Genomic DNA, 14,040 nt, shown 5'->3' on the forward strand with positions numbered 1-14,040 from the left:
CACTACTGCTGCACAATTTGTCTGGAACTAAGAAAGCGAGTAGATAATAATCCAGAGCTGGTCACTTGCTTCAGACAACCACAACAAAACCAGAAAATAGACACAAATATCTGTGCCTGAAGTTAGTTACAAGTACCAATATATATATACAAATGTGCCAACAAATTAGAATACATTTTAATTCTTTATTAGCTCTCTTTTATCTTCAGTACTAAATTTTATTAGGGTTTTATATGCAAGTGTCACAGTAAATGAAAAGCGTGTCAGCAAATGGACTCTCTTCTGAGAACACAGGACTCTGCTTTACCCTCAGGCATTTGGTACAATTTTACGCTGTCTTCCTTATAACTGTTCAACTTGTACAAATGCAGTATATCTGATGGAGTGGTTAAGAGTCAGATGCAATAATCTATCAGTACTTAATGTCTTTATAGATCTCAAGCTCTAGTTAGAAAAATGAACAGCTATTTGCCATATGAGGGTCCCATAGTTTACCTAATGGGCTGCAGCATATAAGTGGCACTCTACCATATTTCGCCCAAGAAGGGTAAAACCAAGGCTGCAGAGATACAAAGTAGCAGTTTGCCTTAAATAAAGCTAATCAAAAAGTTCAATTGCCAGTTATATTGTGATATTTGCAATGTCAGGACTAGGGCTTTGAAGTTTCTTAATTTTGGGGAGATAATTGATTGTTTTAAAATATATGATTTTGTATCTGTTCAGTTATTCTTCTCACAATAATATAGTTACAAATAATGGCTCTTGGGAGTTTTTGAATATAGAATATTAACATTTCAATTTCTGTCACCCAAATATAAATGCTGGGTAAATATAATTTCATTCTGCAAATGGTTTGAGTTGGATTTTGGGGGTTTTTGTGCGTTCTGTTTTTTGATTTGTTTTTGATTTGGTTTAGTTTGGTTTATTTTTTGTAGGGGTTTTGTTTCAGTTTTAGTTTAGTTCATTTTAGTGGATTGCTTTTTTTTGTCATGGTTAAATGTATAAAGAAATACAGGTTTCGTGAAAGTGAAAAACTAAAAATTGAGAAAGTACTCTAAAGTCAGGGTAACATTTTTCTTCTTGCTACATAGTCCATACTTGATGTAGATGTTCATGTAGTTGTCAGGCAATCTTTGTTCTAAAAAATTGAGAGAAAAGATAGTCTGCTCATTACATGGTCTCCTGTGACCCAAATTTAGGAATTAATTGTCTTCCTCCTTGGAGTGCAGGATATCTGTTTTTTCTTCCTTCCAGGTCAGCTCCCTCTTTGCTAGATTCCTTTTGACTATTCACGTTTCCATTGATTACATACACCAACTGCATCTCAGTGGTTCCAGCTGAACAAAGTCCTTACTACTGTGCTCTGAAATACTCTAGAAGAGTTAACAGACAAGAAGAAAAATGTGTTTGGGTCCCAGAGAAGAAGGAAATGCTGGTTTAGAGTCAATATTTCTTTATACTGCTTAGAAACTGTGCAGAAAATAGATTTACCTTTAAATGTGAGATGTACAAAAGCTGTGATGATGACTTTGAAGTCCTATATATGTTGTATTTTATTCCTGATTTACTAAATGTTCCTGATTTACTAATAAATATCCTGTTAAACTAATAAATATCCTGATTTTCTAATTTCTATACTTGCGGAAACTTGAGTTTTTTTAGTAGAAAATGGCATTAATAACATACTAAACCTGTTGGATCATCCATAGTGCCTGATCCTTTCCTAACTAGCAAATTTTTTTTCCAAAGCAACTGTGTTCTAGTAATGCTAAATTTTCTTAGAGGATGAATTTTCTGTGACTGTGAGAACAATTTTCATAGATCACAGCTGATACAAAGTTAACAGTTATGTAGCTGAGGATTCAATTTGCTCTTCAGACTTATTAAAGAATTCTGTGTTTTCTGAGGCATATATGTGCCCTGATATATGAATCTGTAATTTTATCTTTAAAATTTCTCCAAAGCAATAGGATCTGTATATATATTGATACATCTATACACACATCTAAATCATCTATATTTATGCATCTAAACCCACATGTCAGATATTTGATATTGCATGTAAGTTATGAAGGACATATACACCCAAAATTTGGTGGGAATTAATAACAGCTTAGTTTACTCTCTGCCTGAGAGAAGATAGCATGCGTTATGGAATCACTTCAAATGCTGCTCAAAAAATTGAGAGAAAATACAAAAGAATTTTTTTTTTAAAGATTCAATTTATTTATTTTAGCTTCTCCTTATATAAGAAAGCTTTTTTCATTTCTATTTAAAAATGAAAATATTTAGATAGAAACCCAGCAATGAATATACTTGTTTCATTTGGGACAAATATCACATTTGCTTTTATCATTAAAAAATAGTGTTTCTGGTCTAACTCCTTGCACTCCACCTTTTCTTCTTTTTTCCTCCACACTAACTATACTGCTGTACTGATAAGCAGGTGCAACCGTGTGACTGTATGCCAGAAATTTTTAGAAAGTAGCTTGATTTCCTGCTGTTCCTCACAAGAAGTGATATTTGTTTTCTAATGCAGAATCTGGGTGAAGAAAAAAAGACAAAAATAATGATTACCTTAAAAGATGATTTTACTGTGAATATTTTTTTTAAAGGACAGTCATTAGAGAAGGTGCCATGAGATTACTGTCAATCTTCTATTTAGGATATGAACAGCTCCCCATCAAAGAAGAAACCAAGCTCTGTAGTTTGATTCCACTGTGTTTCTGCATTGGGATTTCTGCTACAAGTTTTGCACTGGGACAAGCTCATTAAAGACTCAAGAATAAAAAAATTTATCTGAGCCTTGTTATACTTCTTGGTTGCTTTGCTTATTAACAATTAATTTTTTTATCACCAGTAGGCTTACTGATGATAAAGCAACTGTGTTTTCTTATTCCTATGGGAGCATTCTGTGAAATACTTTGAAGGAGGGGAGGAGAAACAATTTGCTTTACTTCACTGACATATTAGAAAATAGGCATGTTATATGCAGCATTTTAAACAATATAAATGTAGTGCTGAAAAAACATATATGATTTATTTTTATTTTAATTGAAATTTTGAATGCAACAAGAACAGCTACTGAGGAAATATTTTCCCTTTTTAATGGTAAATTTAATAGGTGCCATTTACTCCTGTAAATTTTTAGGACTGTTTATTAGTATAACTGGTATGTTAAAAGGTTTTTAAAGAATTTATATTTTGTAATTATGAGACAATTTATACAAGAAGAAAACAAACATAATATATTATATTTTTCCTTGAGGTACTTCGGTTACACAGGTAACAGCTACAGATGCTGATGATCCTTCTTATGGGAATAGTGCTCGTCTGATTTACAGTCTTGTTGAGGGACAGCCTTATTTCTCCGTGGAGCCAAAGACAGGTACTACAAGTGGATTTGTGCATTCATAACTCTTAAAATGAATGCAAGCAAAATTGTCTTTCTTGATTTCAACACAAAGATCAGTTGGCACAACTCTACACTTTTACCTCTCTACATAGATCCTAGATCTGAAAAAAATCAACTTTTCTTTCCCATAGGAAGATGAAATTCTTTCTCTCTAGCAAATCCAAACTTATTAGAAAATTATCCTGTTAAAGAGCTAGACTCTGAATATCACACTTTATAAATTAATCTAGGAACGCTTCTCAATCAACATCTCTGTGGCACATCATGTGATATTTCTATCTGTATGTTGAGAAACAGCAGATATGTAACATCCCTCCAAAAACCTAATTTCTGAGTGAGACATGGCTCTAGATGGTAGAAGAAATATATGGAGTATTCTGCTCTCCAGAACTCTAAATATACAGAATGGGTTTGACATACAGTGTATTTGCTAACATGAGGACTAACACCCAGTATAAAAACAGTTGTGCTATGCACAGTTTGTAATGAAAATCATAGCTAGGTGCAGCGATACATGTTACATGCATATTATACTATATACCCCTGTCAGATGCTGAGAAAAAAAAAGAGACTTATATGCCATTGTGTTCTATTTTTTTATTTTTAGGAGTCATTAGAATGGCTTCCCAAATGGATAGAGAAACAAAAGATCAGTATTTGGTCATCATTCAAGCCAAAGATATGGTTGGGCAACCAGGAGCATTTTCTGCAACAGCCACTGTTACCATCAATCTCTCTGACATCAATGACAATCCACCTGAATTCCAACAGCGTGAGTAGAGGCTAATTAAAGTAATGGAAGTCTTGAGGAAGTTTAGCTCCACTGTAGCTCTGTTAGGTTTGCAGGTAGGTCTTTTTAGAACAGGGCTGTGCTTTGACTTTAGCATTCAGCTATAAAAAAAATAAAATAGTGGACAAAAACCACAAAGTCCTCAAAAGCTCAAAAATCAAGAGGAAAAGAAAATCTATCATTTCAAAAATCTGAAGTCTTCTGGTTTTACTTACTAATAGACCTTGGAGACAAATCGTTAAACTACTTTCCCTATAATTTGCGCTACCTCAACGTAAAATCTCGAAAACAGGATATTTAGCATCATTTTCACTCACCTTCTTTCTTCTTTTCCTCTCTTCATTTTTTTTCTGACATATGCTAGAGAGTTTTTTGACAAATGATGTGAACCTCTCTGTCCAGGTAGTTTCTAACAGATGTGGGAGCTGCTTATTGGGCTATCAGGAAAAAACTGCACTGTTGGCAAGTGCTGTCCTTGGCTGTTTTTTCACCATGCTCAGTCATAGAACCACAGAATAGTTTGTGTTGGAATGGACCTTTAAATGTCATCTAGTCCAGCCTTCCTTGGGAAGGGATGCTCAGAGCTGCATTCAAACTGATGTAGAATTTTTTCAGGGATGGAACATTCACCTTGTCTCTAGGCAACCTGTGTCAGTATTTAATCACCCTCAGAGTAAAAAACATTTTTCTTATATCTAATCTAAACCTTCCCTCCTTCAGTTTAAAAACATTAGCTGTTGTTTTGGGTTTTTTATCCTTGTTGGGTTTTTTTTTGTCCTTTGCTCTATACTCTGTTGAAATAGGGTTGAGAGGAAAGGGCTCCCAAGGGAAAAGATTATCCTGCCCTGCACCCAAGATCTATACAATGCCAGATCACTTTGATTGCTCTGGTAGAATCTGGGGCTTTTCCCAGCTCTCTGGGAATCTCAGGCTATAGCACTTATTAACCATGGCAGATCACTAAACATTGCCAGTATTTGTTTCTTTAGGGCTCTACTACATGAGTGTCTCTGAAGAGGCTCCCGTGGGCACCACTGTAGGCAAAGTCTTTGCAGAAGACAGAGACATTGGAGACAACGCAGCCATGGACTATTTCATTGAAGCAGATAGCTCAGATGTTTTTAACATCATTACTAACAATGAGACTCAAGAAGGAATTATCTTACTAAAAAAGGTGAGATCTCAGAAACTTTAAAAAAATCTCTAAATATTTGAAAGAAAATCCTCAAGCGAGCTGGATGTACAAAAATGTCTACTGCTTTGGATTCTCTTATTCTTTTTTCTTTAGGCTTTGTGATTTGATTGGAATATTACTAGGGATAAAAAAGAAAAAGCCTTTACTTTCTGTTGACATTTCTGACTCTTTCCTATTACTGCTGAATATAATAGCGACAGTCAGAGTATCTTAATGTTATCCCTAACTGTGCCACACAGTGCATCCCATTGTGAGAAAATGTTCTCCTGTTCATTGCCTGTAAAATATTTATCAATAAATTGCAAGCAATCTCACCTCACTTTCAATACCTCCTCTTAACTGAAACAAGAATTAATTAATATACTAGATAGTGGAGTTTTTGTTGGGGCATAGCTTTAAAAAGATACTAAGTACAATCAAAAAAGACCAGTTTATGAATATCAAAAATTTATAGCCTTTGATACTGTGTAATTTATTTTGGAAACACTCAGGAAGATTTCTCAGTCATCTCCAGGATCATCTGAAATGAAGATAGAGTTCAATAGCCTAGTGAAATTTAGGACCCTGAAGAACTGAATGCTTTAAGTGTGAAAGTTTGAAGTCTTTGTGTTTTGATCTTTTTGTTCGTTTGTTTTGTGGGTTTTTTGTTTGGTTGGTTTTTTTTTTTTTTGGTTTTTTTTTAGTTTGGGAAGCTATTTATTTGGTAGTGGTTTTGGTCATTTATTTATTTAATTCAGAAGATAAATACTAAAATTGTAAATGAAACTGTGTCATTAGGGGTTACATTGTATGGGAATTCTTTTTTACAGTGTTGTTTGACTGCAGCATTAAAGCCAGCATGAAACATGAAAGCAAACAAGCATTTTTGAATTTGAAAGTGTTTTTAACATAAAAAGGAAACCTTAGAATTAACTTTTAGTAGTAACCATTTTTTTAAACAATCTGAAAAGAAGTATAGCGCTACTTTGTCTTTAATCTCACACCATTTTTTGAACTATATTTAATTTAAATATGAAGAAAGAAATATTCCAAATTTCACTTTCTTTCTTTCTTCACAGAGAGTGGATTATGAGAGCAAAAGGAGACACAGCATTCAAGTAAAAGCTGTAAACAGATACATTGATGAGCGTTTTTTGAAAGAAGGACCATTTGAAGACACAACCATTGTCAAAATCAATGTGGAAGATGCTGATGAACCTCCAGTTTTCACCTTGGAGAACTATGTGATGGAGATTGTTGAAGGAGCTATGAGGGGTGCACTGGTGGGGGTCGTAACTGCCAGAGATCCAGACAATGATGGGAGTCCAGTCAGGTACCTCTCTTAAAATATGAACTAGCCTCAAAGGCAAATGCACTTGGTATTTCCAAAGGGTATTTCTATTCCTTACCATAGCTCATAATTACAGTTAATTGTGCTTTCACTGTGATAGCCAAGGTTATTGCAGATGTCATGATTTAACCCGCTTCGGCAGGTAAGGACTATACAGGAACTTGCCCACAGTCACTGGGATGTAAAAGAGAATTAAAAGCATAAAGTTGTGAGAACTGATGGGTTCAAATAAGGACAGTTGTTTATTATTATTTTTATTGATACATCAAAATAATAATAATAACAACAATAATAATAGTATCAAAGAAAATAAGAGACGGGAAAAACCTGAATCTTCAACAAATCTCCAAGAAAAAAAAGTGATGCAAGAAAACCCAAAACAATTGCTTACCACAAGCTGACACCTAGCCACTCAACCCCGCAACAAGAGATTCTGCTTTTTATAATATCAGTGATAAATAATGTTGCTGTCTCTTAAGGGAAAAAACAGGTAATTAATCTTTAACATGGGATTTATAATTAAAATATCTTCTTGAATTGCCTGACATCACTGTGTATTATGGAATTTAGACAAAGCAAGATACAGTGACAAATGGTTGAGACACAAAATAATTTATGCTATGTCGATTTCTAATAGGGGAAATACATATATATTATGCTACGGCTTCAGAGCTGTGGGTGGTGATTTGTTATGATTTTCCATTCATTTACTATTATTTATTAGACTAGTAACAGGTTAAATTAAATAAGAAAAAAAAATGTACATGGATTTTTTTTTTTTGTTCCCCCCTCTAAAAGGGCTCATTTGGTAGTTTGATTAGGTGACTTCAACATCTCCTGTGGAACAATTAAACATTAACATATATCTATAACTCCTTAGTCAGAAACGTTTTGGAGGAGCTGGCTTCAAATTGAAAATGTCCACATAGTCCCAAAACAGTGATACAGCTATTGCATCAACCAGTTATTTTAGAAGAGAGTATATCACTTATAATATAAAAATATGTTTTTTGGGATAAGCACCATGAAAATGAATCTAATTTTGAAACCATTCCTATCATAAATGACAACAGTTACTTATAGAAGACAACTTGTGTTGCTTTGTGGACTCCACATTTCAAACAAACAAGTTAAAAAAGATGTGCAACAAAATTTCACTATGTTAGTAATAAAAAATATAAAAAGAATAAATACCTAATACTGTTTTTGTGAAAAATGTTTATCAAGAATCAGATTACCAAAATATGTCCAAACCAAATGACTATGTCAGAAAAATTATAAATACCTTAAATAGAAGTTTATAAGTATCCAAACTTTGGTTCAGATAATAAGAGCTTTCACTTACGGTATTGTGCTGGTTCTTCAATTTATCTTCTTACTGAGTTAAAAAAAAAAAATACATCTATAGATAACAAATTAGAGAGTCATTTAACTGCTGACACATTGTCTGAGCTGGAGCCCTAAGTGTCAACAGGAAACAGAAAGGCTTTGTCAAGCAGAATTAAAGGTACAATAAGAAGGAATAGTTGCATGTGGGCATTCCAGATTGGAGTGGAAAGAATTTTATTACTATTCAAACAAGCTCTATTTCTGCAACTGTAGTGGTCTTCTATTGTATTTGTAGGGTGCTTCGATAAAGGAAGGAATGATGAATCTGACTCCATGTTCTCAGAAGGCTAATTTATTATTTTATGATACTATATTATATTAAAGAATACAGAAAAGGGACTTACTGAATGCTAAAAAGATAATAATGGAAACTTGTGACTCTCTCCAGAGTCCTGACACAGCTTGGCACTGATTGGCCATTAAAACAACTCACACCAGAATCCAATGAAACAATTACCTATTGGTAAACAATCTCCAAACACATTCCACATGTGAGCACAACACAGGAGAAGCAAATGAGATAAAAATTGTTTTTCTTTTTCTCTGAGGCTTCTCAGCTTCCCAGGAGAAATATCCTGGCTGTAGAGATTTTTCAAAAAATTTGAATGCCACAGTCTTCTGCTTCATAGGCCATTAAAAACAGCAATAAATATATTTTACATTTGAATATATTTGAATATGGATTTGAATATCTTTGGTTGCTATTTCAGTTCATCTTTGCCGTGCAACACATGGTTAAACTTTAACTGCTTGAGTGTATATGTATGTGCACATGTACATGTCCTCAGCATCTGGAGCCTTTTCAGCAAAGACTCAGGAGTGCTGAGTCTTTCCTGCAATCATCTTGTGCAGTAGGATTTTGTACTCTGCCTTAGTGTCACTTCATTACAGATAGTTGTCTCTCTTTATAATGCCTATTCCCTTGGCATCAGAGCATGTCAGCAATGATAAAATGGATTTGCCATTATACCTCCACTTAGATGTTGGTGTTATTCATTTCACAAGTGGCAATTTTGCTGTTTCTTTTCAATGAAGTCATTCACCTGCTGTGAGAGTGACTTAGAAGTAAGAATGAATAATGCATTTTGGATTCAGTTCATATTAATATAGATCTGAGACGTATTTAGTTTTATAAAAAGAAGAGCTTTGATCTTGGCGGCAGTGAATTTTAAATGTTTATACATGTACATTTTTCATGATTTCCGGGTTGTTGCAGCACACATTTATATGCATATGTGCACAGCTCTGTTTTCTTAGCTGACAATAGCTTTCTATGTCCTTAGCTCTGATGGAACTTTTCAGTACTACAGAATGTCTTTCCTTTTTTTGGTTCAGGTACTCTATTGTCCACAGCAGTCATTTAAAGAGACTGTTCAGCATCAATGAACACAATGGAGCAATCATTACCACTGAACCTCTGGACCGAGAGATAGCTTCTTGGCACAACATAACTGTTACAGCCACAGAAACAAGTGAGTAAGAAATGTAAGGAACGCTGGGGTTTTTACATTGTGAACTGTAATTATCCTCTGTATGTGCCTTCTTTTAAGTGGAGAATACATTCTTCTTTCTTATTATATTACTGTTGCTTGGTACACTAAAGAGCACTATTAAAATGATTAGTTAAACAGAAGTGGAATGTATTTGAGCTCCAAGGTCCTGTGCTTTTTCATAAAAGATGACCTTATGAAAAAAGAAATTGTAATAGGATTGAGAGTGTAATGCTTTCAAGTTACACTGAAGCATAAGAATTGCTCCTGCAGTGCAAGATCTTATGTTAAATTAGACCCTGGTTAATTTCACACCAGATTTTTGACTAGTGTAAAATTAGCCAGGGTCTAATTTAACACCAGTCAGAAACCTGTGGCTCAAATTAATTGTTAAGGCCTAAATCATCTAGATGTCTATTCAGGGACAATTAGAGCCTTGAAGCATCTTTTATATAGATTTCACATGTCAATTTTTTTTGAAAATCAAATGCAAATTACCCCTGATAGTGTTTTTGGTGATCTGGTGGTGCTAAATCTGGGACAGAACTAGAAATTTAACAGCTCCTCCTTTACAAGGCAGTTTAACAAGATTACTGGGATATTATTTAAAAACTAATCCCATTTATCCTCAGGAAGGAGGAAAACCATGTGAAACTAGAGTAAAATCAGTAAATCAGACAGATTTTGCCAAATACTCTTAGCACCTGTTCTTTACTCCTGAATCTCAGTTAAATGTCATTTATTGGTATGACAACTTTAAACATATATTGTTAAACTTCACTGTTGCCAAAAGGGAGACTTCCCTGTAGAACATTACTGCTGGAAGTCTACTATAGGATAGTCAGCATCAATTTTCATTGAAGTCTTTAACTTGTATTTAGGAATTGATAGTACTATCTTCCTTTTCAGTTTCTCTGTGAGATTTTAAGCATGAATTTCATTCTCATGTTGTTGGGCAGATGACAGGTGTTAGCAGATTTGATCTCTGGCATGTCTTGAACAGCTCTATGGAAACACAGCAGGATAACTTTGACCTAGACTTTTTGTTTAGTTAAACAATAAAACAGAAGAGAACCAAATGTTACAAATGAATAACTGTCTCCTGCAGCAAAAGAAAGTGAGACTTTCACGGTAATGAAAGCTATTATAGAGACCTCATTATGTTGAAATTCTTATTCTTTATTCCTTTAATGATGATAAGGTCACTGTCTATAATGATATGTTCAAAAGATCTGGTTAGGTCATCTTGGTCTGGGCATAACTGAAAGGATTTGTATCAGGAAAGAGTAGTATATTATTCCTTGAAATATAGTCATAATATACACTGTGTGCATGAGACATTTGGTGGATGACATTGTGGCTCCACTGAAGCACAATCAGAATGCCATTAGAGTTCATCCAAATAAGATGTTCATTGTACCTTAGTCAAGTATTGAAACGACATTACAACAGCAACCACCCAAGGAGCCTGTTGATATGCCCTGACATTCATACACTATACAAGGCTTTTGAGTCCATTGCAATGTTTGCAGGGATCAGAGATTAGTGAGAGAGGCTTGACTCTCTTATTTCCGACCTGTAGTGTGGATCATCCTATCCGCTTGCCATTGAAGGAACATATTTTAAAAGTATCCAGAGGTAGGCCTAATTTGCTGGAACTTAAATGTGGGCAGGGAGAACTTGCAAATTCTTGACTCTCATTCCACTTTATGCTTAAAGCTCAAGAAAAATCAATTTTATTTTCATCAGTTTTTACTTGGTTGTAAGAAACTTTCACCAAGTACAAGGCTGAAGCACAAACAATGGCGTTCTAATCCTGCCTGAGAGCAAGAAATCCTTAAATCATTACTATCCAATTGACAGACAGTCAGTACAGGTTTTCCCTAAGCTCAGTACTGGGGTCAGTTCCGTTCAATATGTTTTATCAATGATCTGGATGATTGGATCAAGTGCACTCTCAGTCACCTTATCTATGGCACCAAGCTGGGCTGTGGGAGGTTGTTCTGTTGAAGGGTATAACAGTGCTGCAGAGAGATGTGGGCAGGCTGGATTGTGGGCCAAGGGCAATTGTATGAAATCCAACAAGGCCAAGTTCCAGGTCCTGCACTTGCGTCACCAACCCTGCGTAGCACTACAGGCCAGCGGTGGAGTGGCCAGAATGTGCTGGAGCATAACCAGGGAAGGACAACAGAGAGGGTGAAGGCTTTGGAACACAAGTTCTGTGAGGAGCAGCTCAGGGAGCTGGGGTTGTTTGGACTGGAGAAAAGGAGGCTGGTAAGGAACTTTCTGTACAAGTACCTGAAAGAAAGTTGCTTGGAAATGGGGGTCTGTCTTCTGTCATGTAGCAAGTAAGAAGATGAGAGGAAAGGGTCTCAAGCTGCGCCAGGGGAAGTTTAATTATGTACTAAGGAAATATTTTTTTCTGTAAAAGGGTTGTCTAGCATTGGAATAATAATAAGTTTCCCAGGGAAGTAAATGAGTCACCTTCCCTGGAAGTGTTCAAAAAACCTGTGGATGTGATACCTGGGGTCGTGGTTTAGTGGTGAACATGGCAGAGTTAGGTTGACATTTTGACTTGATTAACTGGGAAGTCTGTTCCAACCTCAATTATCTATGATTCTGTGATCAGTTTTGCTTAATACAGTCAGTCCCAAAAAAATTAACTCACGACAAGAGTCATTTTACCACTGAGTCTTGCAAGTGTCCTTTCATGGGGGTCTCCAGACCTGGATACAGGACTGAAGTTCTGTGATAATTTCAGTATGGATAACATAAATTTAATATTAATGTCACCCTGCTTTGGTGACCTATATATTTTTGTTTATAAACTTTTAACTTTTTGGAGTAGTCCTTTCTTAAAAAACTATTTATGTTCATTTATTTTAGGAAGTAAAGAAATTTGCCTTAGCATAAATGATAGTCATGCTATAAAAATATAAATTTTGAAGATAACATTTATTGTTACTAGTGGTACTAGTATTATTGTTATCACTACAAGTTTATGTTTACTGGCTGATGTCAATGTAAGTTTTCTTTAATCCCCTGCAAATACTGAATTCTGTCTTGTGTCTAGAGATGGTCATTGCTTTTCTTTTCAAGTTATTAATATGGGTCCCTAGCAATTTAAGTGTCATCTTAATTTTCACCCTGATCCATCCTGTTGCACTTGACATCCTCTTCTCTGTGTGTCCTTGTTTTTCAAGTCCTGCTCTCTCTTGTAGAGATTGTGACAAAGAATTTTCTGCTAACTGGGAGTTATTTAGATAATGTAGGATATCGGTACATTAGCTGAATGCACGTTGCCTACCTGCTCTTCAAAATGCAAAAAATGCAGTAACTCTGCCTCCCCAAAATTGTCATTAATATTCACTAGGCACTCATTTCAAGAGTGACTTTGTAACATTATGCTCCCTCCCTAAACAAAACAGCTGTGATTTTGGAAAAATTAAAAAATTTCATATTATTAAAAACTTCCATACATACAGAAATGAGAGAAATGCTATTCCTTGTCATTTAACCCTATACTAAGGAAAAAAAAATGTCATCAAGGCAGCTATGACACTACAACCCAAATATATTAAAGAATTAGAAACAAGGCTACTACAAAATCCCCACTTTCTCCCCCCAAAAAAATCCAACAAAAAAACCCCCAACCTTTTATTGAAAGCATACAGATGTGATTCCAACAATGTGCTATCTAAAAGTTTTGTGCAAGCAAAGGTAGATTTTAAAGCTAATATAGCATCCATGAATCTTACAAACAAGCAAGGTAAGAATAGGCAAAACTAGCTAGCTCCTTCCTGTGCCACTTTTTATACGACTGAAGTCGCCAAAGGTATTCCCTGCTTTCCATTAAAGATTACAAAGCTCTCCTTTGAAAGACAATGAAAGTCTTTGAAAGTCAAATCTCTGCCATATACGTCCAATTCTGACTTCAGTAAAAGAATTAAAGTAACTCCTACAATCTTGATACTATTTCTAAAAGGAATGAATGCTACTTTTTATGTTAATCTAAAAGAAGCTGAGCACTATTTTGTTGCCTATTGTATTATTATGTATTATTATGGATGTTTGATTCAACAAGAGAAATGTCATCCCACAAAGAAGTATTTTTGAAATGAGTCTGACAGATCACAAGGTTTGGTAAATTAGCACAGCTGTAATGACTTCACAGGAGGAATAGAAATGTGAAACTGCTGAGTAGCTATGCATTTATCTCTCTAGTACTTGCTTTTGCTGCCATTTCCTTCAGCAAAAGACTCAAAGCTATCACCATAGATTCCATAAGATCCAGGAAAACAAATGTTTGCTCCAAGCACCTAGTGTATTATACATTAAAAAAAAGTAATGTAAGAACAAACCAAACTGATGTAGTTTGAAAAGAGGCAGAGAGGAGTACTTTTAGCTTTTTTCTTAAAGATCCATTTGTCT

The 14,040-nt window shown here is 35.0% G+C and overlaps 1 protein-coding gene across 3 annotated transcripts in view; it reads left to right on the plus strand.

Annotated features, from left to right (window-relative positions):
- Positions 1–14,040, plus strand: part of CDH19 (cadherin 19) — a 64,023-nt gene that overhangs the window by 33,716 nt on the left and 16,267 nt on the right. For all 3 annotated transcript variants that reach the window (XM_041399279.1, XM_041399280.1, XM_041399281.1), the window contains 5 exons: positions 3,269–3,388; positions 4,023–4,187; positions 5,195–5,379; positions 6,459–6,712; positions 9,455–9,591. In XM_041399279.1, the coding sequence (XP_041255213.1) occupies positions 3,269–3,388; positions 4,023–4,187; positions 5,195–5,379; positions 6,459–6,712; positions 9,455–9,591 (861 nt within the window). The remainder of the gene's footprint in view (positions 1–3,268; positions 3,389–4,022; positions 4,188–5,194; positions 5,380–6,458; positions 6,713–9,454; positions 9,592–14,040) is intronic.

Source organism: Onychostruthus taczanowskii, unplaced genomic scaffold (genome assembly GCF_017590055.1).
Source record: "Onychostruthus taczanowskii isolate IOZ18803 unplaced genomic scaffold, ASM1759005v1 scaffold16, whole genome shotgun sequence".
Lineage (NCBI taxonomy): Eukaryota > Metazoa > Chordata > Aves > Passeriformes > Passeridae > Onychostruthus > Onychostruthus taczanowskii.